Below are 8150 nucleotides of genomic sequence, written 5' to 3'. Positions count from 1 at the left end.
TCCCCAGGTCTTGCCACACTGCTGGCCAACCAGGTCTCCACCCGGGTTCACAGGAGTTAGCTCACAGCTTCATTGATGTTTTTCCCTCACTTCCCCTTATCGGTGACAAACATGGTCACCAATCAGAGCTCATGTCTGCTTGTGTATTCCCATTGAGTCTTAGTCTCTTGGAAGGGTTTTGCCCTGAGGGGACCTGACCACTTGCCTTAATGTCTCCTAGGCGAGCAACTTGCTTGTTCTTGTAGTAATCAGTTGGGCTGCCTATATTGTTTTGTATTTTTCTTGTCGGTCTTTCTTTCGAAGTTCCAGGCTGGTGTGCTTGTCCTTTCAAGTGGAAATTTCCCACCTCAGAAGATTCTGGATGCGGTTCAGGATTCCACCTTTGGTCTTATGTAATGCAGGGGCTCCGCAGGAAGCCTCCTTCACTGGGCACGTTGTAGCCCCATTTTAGGTATTCCAATCAGTTATAGGCAAAAGACGGACTTGAAAGCTTTCTATGGTGATATTTCTGGCTATTCCTTTCTCTCCTAGACTTTTTTTTGTCACCTTCTTTTTCATCAGTATTTCCTGGGCCCATTTGGAACTTAAACATGAGGCTGAACTCTTAAAAATGGAGAATCCCTGTATGAAGCCACAGAAGGACTTCTGAGGATTAGAAGCAGAAAGCAGGTGGGAGATGGGAGAGCACATGGCCATGGCCTGGAGTGGTCTCGAAGATGCTGAGGCCCAGCCTAGACAACCATGGAGCAGAGTTCTCTGTGGGGCAGGATGCAGTTACAGTCCCTGACAGCATCACCCTGACACCCTGACTTTGTTCCTTTGGTCCCTCAGGTTGGCCACCCCTGCTGAAGGTGAATGACTGACTGACTCCCTAAATGTCTATTGAGCATGTGGGGTGTGCAGATAGGCCAGAGGTTCCAGTGTAGCACTAGCTGCTTCCTGTTAGCTTCACTCCCCTGCCAGGCTCAGCTGGCTGCATGGGAGACACCCCCTAGTCCCCTTGCCCAGCCCCTGGCTCTCACATGTGAGGTGGAGCATTCCCTGCAGGGGTGAAAGTGAACCTGTGTCTGGATCAGAGCTTCTCACACTTGAGAATTACTTGTGAGTTTTTGAAAAGTGCTGGTGTCTAACTGCCTATTTCTGGACCATAAAATTAGAATTTAGGAATTAAAGACCAAGGCAATTTTCTAATGCTCACTGAGAGACTATTTCTTTGCAGTGGCCTCGGCAGAGGGGAAGGTTTGGGACCGTCCGACTGTTACTATGATGCAGACCCCTCCCAATTGAAGCTAGAGGCTTAGTTGCTCTGGGATTCAGAGGCTCTGGGGTGGTCATCCAGCATGGAATGCGTAGGGAAGGTCTTACGGTGAGCCTTTCCCACGACCAGAGGGGACTGCTGATCACTTCCAGCTGTCCTGCCCACCAGGAAGGTTGCCTGCACATGTTAGACTGAAAACTTTGTTATGAGCGCTGTCAACCTGGGCTCCATTGCTGGAAATGACCCATAGGATGAGGAGGGAAACAACGGGGGTGGAAATGTGTGTGTGTAGGTGTGGGGGAGGACAGAGGGGCAGGAACTCCTTAAGTATGAACAGGCCCCAGAATATAACTGCCTTTAAAGAAAATAATGAAGTGTGCTTAAAAGCCAAGACTTTCTCATACTCACTCCTACAGCTAGGGGTGGGGTAGGAGGTCTCCACCCACCCCTCACCCCCGCCCCCCCCCCCCGCATCCCCTGGCCCTGGCCCTGGCCCAAGAGCACGTGTTTGTGCTCATCCATTTCCAAAAGGGCTTAAGCTGGGCTGTTATCTACTGGCCAATAGAGAAAACCCAAAAGCAAACACGTTTTCACATTTGCTCTTCAATGCTCAGGGGAAGCGAAGTTTTTCTGAGATTACACATTTTTCTAGCATTATGCTCTACTTGAGAATGCAAAACAATGATATGGGATTTTTCTTTATTTCTTCTTTTGTATGTGTGTGTGTTTCCTAGGGCCACACAGAGGCATCTGGGGTAGGTGTGATGATTAGATCCAGGGCTGGTGTGTCCCTGTATGGAATTAGACACTCAGATCGTGGTTGCTAAATGCAGACCATGCTTACCTTTCCCCGCAGCTCTTAGGGCTTTCTGGAACATCTCTGTTTCTTTGAATTTTAAGGCAATTTCCAGAAACACCTGCTTTTTCTGCATACTGGAAGGGCAGAAGTCACAGGCTTAGAAGAAGAGAACTTGAGTTTAAACTCCAACCTTGCCACTTCCTATCTGTGTGAACTTAGGCAAGTCACTTAACCCCTCTGAACTGCCGTTTTCTCATTTGTGAACAAGGGGAAATGTAAATGGTGGGTCTTGATGCAGAAAGGGGATAAGAGAGACTGAAAAGACTCAAAGGAGGGTGTTTGGGCATTCACACACACACACACACACACACACACACACAAGAGAATAGTGCTTGCTTTTTTTCTTACTGGGCTTTCTCTACAGCTTTCCTTGAAAAGGGGACCCACCAAAGCTTCCCCAAATCCTAATGCCCAGGTCCCACCCCAGACCAATTAAATCAGATTCTCTGAGGGTGTCAGTATTTTTTTTAAAGTCCACTAGGTGATTCTTTGCATGATGCAAATGCATTTGTCCACTAACAGAAAAGGTTGGTGCCTCAGAAGAAAAGCTTAGGATCTACTTCTGCAAAGTCAGCCATTGAAAACCCAATGGAGCTCAGTTCTTTGACACACATGGGGTTGCTATGGGTCAGAGTCAATTGGACGGCAGCTGGCTAGATTCTGACACATAGCCCAGCCTGAGAAATCCTGTCCCAAAGGATGTGCTGAAACAGTGACAGGGCAAAGGGTGACAAACTCCAATATGCCTGCAGGTGAGGCGCTATGGGCAAGAATCCTGTCACGGCAGGGTGGATCCTTAGCATCTGAGGTTTCCTTGTGCTGCTTTTGACCCTCAGGAAAGAAGTCAAAGGTCCATTACATTTGCCACTTATCATTTTTCTGACGTAGCTTTGAATTCCACCTGCCACAAGGTGGTGCTTGAGATGAGGTTGTTTGGCAGCACCATAGGCCTCCCTGCAAGCCCCTCCTCACCCCAGCTGTGACTGGGCATCCAGCTCCTCGCAGGCTGCTCTCAGTAACCCTCAGGAAGTGATTCAAAGACTGGGAACTGGTCCCAAATGAAGGCCAGCTGTAGTGCTGGTGTTAAAAACGAGGAGAAACTGAAGAGGTTCCAGAGATGGGTGGTTCTAAGCCAGAAAGTGGGAGCTTGGGTCGGATCCTGGGGGTTGTAGACTCCAGGATGTGTCCACCAAGAGCACACATGGGTTGTCCTCAGCCCAGACCCAGCTCAGTCCTACAGAACCTCAGAGGTCACCACAAGTCTCTCTGATGTGCATGTACATCAGGAAATAGATATGTTTTTGGTTTTTGATGTTTTCACAAATAATTTTAATAATAGTATTATTTCCTTTTTATTATTTGGCTAAGCGAAAATATACATTTTAGCTGATAAACTATACTGACTAAAGGAGTTTTAAACATCCTATTACAATTCAGGGAGCCTTGGTGTGGCGCTGTAGGAAAAGCACTGGACTGCTAAGCACAAGGTCAGCAGTTCAAACTCACCAGCCGTTCCCTGGAAACTGTTATGAACCGGAACCAACTCAACGACACTTCACAGCACAACAACGATACAATGCAGTTACAACAGAAGATACACAACAACATTCATAGGGACAAGGGAGAACTCCTTAGACTGTTCTGGAAAAGTAGAACACTTAATGTGGATGGACCTTGAGGACTGCCTTCACTTCCTCGGTGAATATAACTGTCATAGATACGAACTCTTCCTGTCTGAGCATGCATGGTTCCAGACCCTCAAGTACTCCAGGGTTACCATATCATCTCCTTACTGCAATGATAGTTACATAAAACAAACAAACAAACAAATGAATTGATGCTTACGGCAAAGTCTGAGAAGTATAAGGTACAGTCTCACAAGACTTGTAGGCAGGGCCCTGCTTGACTGAGTTTTCATTCAGGTCTAACCTAAAGGTGCTTTGACCAACAGCCAATGCAGAAATGTTGCCCCTTTCTTCCGCAGGTATCGAGTGAACTTCAGACCCAGGTATGTCACTAAATACAAGACAGTGACGCAGTTGGAATGGAGATGCTGTCCTGGGTTTAGAGGGGGAGACTGTCAAGAAGGCCCCAGGGATTCCAGGAAGAGCCCCCGCCCTACACCTAGTCAGCCTCGAAACAACATGAAGAAAGCCACAGGTAACTAAGGTCTCATTTGTATTTTGTTAGACATGGACCAGCTAGGTTAGGAGGGACCAGTACTTGGAAAAGGACAGCATGCTTGGAAAAGTGGAGGGTCAGCAAAAAAGAAGGACACAGTGGCTGCAACACTGGGCTCAAACATAACATTTGTGAGGATGGGGCGCAACCAGGCAGGGTTTTTTTCCTACAGGGTCATCATGAATCAGTATCACTTTGCTCCCGCGGAAAATAGGAGCCTCTAGGTGGACTTCACAGCAATGGGTGGACAGAAATGCCTGCAGAAGACACTTGTGGCAGACACAGTTATTTGTAGGAGCAGTAGCAAGTGGAAGACAAGCTTTTCTGCAAGTAAATTACTTAGTTAGGGCCAACTTGGTGCAAAAGCCAATGGCTTAGGGCTCATGGTTTCAGACTTGTTAAGCAATTCAAGTGTCATAAGGATTGATTTGCTTTTACTTTACTTTCATCTGAGTTTATAGAAGTTAAAATAATTTTTTTGAAATAATAGGCAAATTAGAATCATTCTCATTCTGTTTTGGATGAGATCATTGCAAAGTTAAGCCCAAAGTTGGGGGTATCGGGTAATCTTAATTGTGTTTCTGAAACTTTTGTTTTGAAGTGAAGTAGCACAGACACAGTGAATACCTAAAGAAGCACTTTTAGGCATTTTGCTCTACATTCCTTTGTCTTTTCTCATTACAAATACTGCCTAGTTTTTTTGAAATGAAATTAGCTGTCTAAGTTGTCTTTAAATGATTATATTTCCACAAGGCATTTTCTCCAGTTTTGAAATTGGCAGTGCTTCCTAACTGTATGCAAAATAAAATGTAAAATAGTTTTTCTTATTATGAATGTAATGCATATAAGTTGAGGAATCTTTATATAATGTAGGAATTTTCTTTAAAGACAAATTTCAGGCAGGTAATTACAATAAATTAGAAAAGTTCTAAATGGCTGTGTGCTGTGGAGTCGGTTCCGACTCATAGTGACCCTGTACAGGGTTTCCGAGGCTGTAAATCTTTATGGGAGCAGAATGACTCAGCTTTCTCCCATGGAGCAGCTGGTAGTTTTGAACTGCTGACCTTGTGGTTCGCAGCCTGATTTGTAACCACTATGCTTGGGATAAAGATAAGGTGGGTTGCTGTGGACTCATTAATAGTTTATGAGGACTGGTAGAGTAGTGGATTACAAGCTGGGCTGCTAACCACAAGGTCAGCAGTTTGAATCTATCAGCTGCTCCACAGGAAAAAGATGAGGCTTTCTGCTCCCTTAAAGATTCACAGCCTCGGAAACCCTATGCAGGGTCGCTATGAGTCGGAACTGATGTGGTGGCACGTAACCATCTCCATTAGGAAAAAGAGAGAGCCCTAGGTACTGCAAACTGTTTGTGCCTAGCTATTAACCCAAAGAAGGAGCCCTGGTCTTGTAGTGGGTTACGAGCTGGACAGCTAACCACAAGGTCAGCAGTTGGAGTTTACCAGTTGCTCTTCTGGGAGAAAGATGAGGTTTTCTGCTCCCATAAAGATTTATATCCTCGGAAACCCAATACAGGGTCACTATGGGTTGGAACTGACTTGATGGCACATAACCACCACTACTAACCAACAGGATGGTGGTTTGAGCCCTTCATTTGTGCTGAGGAAGAAAGGCCTGGTGGTCTGCGTCTGTAACGATCACTAACAAGAACACCCTAAGAAGCTTGTTGTTGTGAAGTGCTGTCAAGTCGGTTCCGACCCATAGCGACCCTGTATAGGGTTTCCAAGGAGCAGCTGGTGAGCTTGAATCACCAACCTTGCAGTTCAGACGGCTTTGCAGTCTGACACATTAACCCACAGTGCCACACCAGGACTCCCTAAGCTTACTTCTCTGTAAAATATGGGCTGGCCGGGGTTGGAATTGACTTCACAGCAATGGGTGTGAGGAACAACAACCATATCGCCACCATTTCCTCCTCCCCTGAGGCAATTCCTTTAAACTCTTCCGATACCATCTTTTGGAATATACCTCAGTTTTGGAAGATGAAAATTTAATCTCTTTCATCCACTCCTCAACATGCTGCTCCTATAGCCCATTTTTACTATATAGTTGAGGAGCCCTGGTGGTGCTGTGGGCTAAACATTGTTGTTGGTTTAAACCCACCAACTGCTCCATGGGAAAAAGATGAGGCTGTCAGCTGCTGTAAAGATTTATGGTCTCTGAAACCAAAGGAGCAGTTCTATTCTGTCCTGTATAGGGTCACCGTGAGTCAGAATCAGCTTGATGGCACTGGGTTTCTATAGTTATATCATGTTTTATCGATTCAGTATTTGCATTGTAAAACTATGCAGATGAGCTTTACAACTGAGCTATGTGCTATGAAGGTGGTTCCTTTGCCTCTAAAGTTAATAACTACCTTATGTTTTCCTTTGCTCTGTTTTCAACCCAAACCCTCCTCTGGTTATCTAAATGTACTGTCGTACGTTCAGACACATCAGCTTCATCTTTTTGAAGAAATCTCTCCCAGAGCCTTCTCACATGATCCACCTGGACTAGTTGATCCTCCTTCCCTGGTTTACGTCAGTCATCCTGGGATCTTAATTGGCCTCTATCCCACTGGATTCTGTTTCCTGTAACACCCACCACCACTACCACACATACACTTGCTCTTTTCCATTTATACCCTTGTTTTGCTAGATAGACTTCATCCTCCAGCATCTCTGCTTATCGAGTTGATGCCAATGGAAGGAGGTAAACATCCATTTTAAAAATGCATTATAGTCTGAAAATATTTCTATTTTAGCTTTAGAGTTCTAAGTTGGAAATCATTTTCCTTCAGAATGTTGAAAGCACTGATTAGTTTTCTCCTAGGTTCCCAGGCTGCTGTTAGCAAGTCCAAAACCATTCTGATTTCCAATTCATGTGTGACCTGTTATTGGTGATTATTCCTGTCCATCTTTTTTTATTTTTGCCATTTTAGTGGTATTTCTGGAAATGTTTATCTTCATCCCACAAGAATCACAGAGAACATACTGTTTTCAGAATTTACATTTTTGCTTAATCTATAATGAACAGCTTTCATGTCATTAAGTATTCTATAATATCATGAATGGCTCCAGAGAATTTGACTGTTTGACTGTGTTGTAATTTAAACAGTAGCCTGCTGTTGGACACTAAAATTGTGAGCAATTTTTCACGATTACAAATAGTGTTTGAATAAACATTTTTTCCTATTAAATGTTTGTCCTCATGCTGAGTATTTACTGGAATACATTTCTAGAAATGCAATTGCAGAGTTGAAAAAATTCTGAGAATTTTGTCTCATATTGCCACATTTTCCTCTGAAGAAGTTGTAGCAATTTACAGTCACTAGTGGTGTGGCGCTGTAGGCTAATGCATCAGACTGCAAAGCTGTTTGAACTGGTTGGTGGTTCAAGCTCACCAGCTGCTCCTTGGAAACCTTATACAGGGTTGCTATGGGTCAGAATCGACTCAACGGCACTTAACAACAACAGTGGTATCTGAATGAGTCTTGGTGTGACTCTGGACTGAAAGGTTGGTTTGAACCTCAAGGTCGGCAGTTCAGGCTCACCAGTTGTTCCTTGGAAACCCTGTACAGGGTTGCTATGAGTCTGAACCAACTCCACAGCACACAACAACAACAGCAAGTGGTATTTGAGAGAAGCTCTCTCCATGTCCTTGATTGTCCCCCATTCTTACTGCCCTATGTTTTCATTTTTTCTGCCCAGAATAGTATTTCATTTGTATATGATTTAATTCTTGCTTTCTTCTTCCAACATCTTGAGATAGAATAATTTTTTTCAGTATGGAAATAGGATGTTCTTTATAATTCTCCATGGGAGAAAGGATGTGATTGTGAGTCTGGACATCTGA

The 8150-nt window shown here is 44.5% G+C and overlaps 1 protein-coding gene across 1 annotated transcript in view; it reads left to right on the top strand.

Annotated features, from left to right (window-relative positions):
- The window catches only part of EMILIN2 (elastin microfibril interfacer 2), a 79127-nt gene that overhangs the window by 45520 nt on the left and 25457 nt on the right, over positions 1-8150 (top strand). The window contains exon 3 of the mRNA XM_006867273.1: positions 4102-4277. Coding sequence (XP_006867335.1) covers positions 4102-4277 — 176 coding nt within the window. The remainder of the gene's footprint in view (positions 1-4101; positions 4278-8150) is intronic.

This window comes from Chrysochloris asiatica, unplaced genomic scaffold, assembly GCF_000296735.1.
Source record: "Chrysochloris asiatica unplaced genomic scaffold, ChrAsi1.0 scaffold00103, whole genome shotgun sequence".
Taxonomy (NCBI): domain Eukaryota; kingdom Metazoa; phylum Chordata; class Mammalia; order Afrosoricida; family Chrysochloridae; genus Chrysochloris; species Chrysochloris asiatica.
The sequence above is the reverse complement of the archived record's forward strand: the minus strand, read 5'-3'. Positions and strand labels throughout refer to the sequence as shown.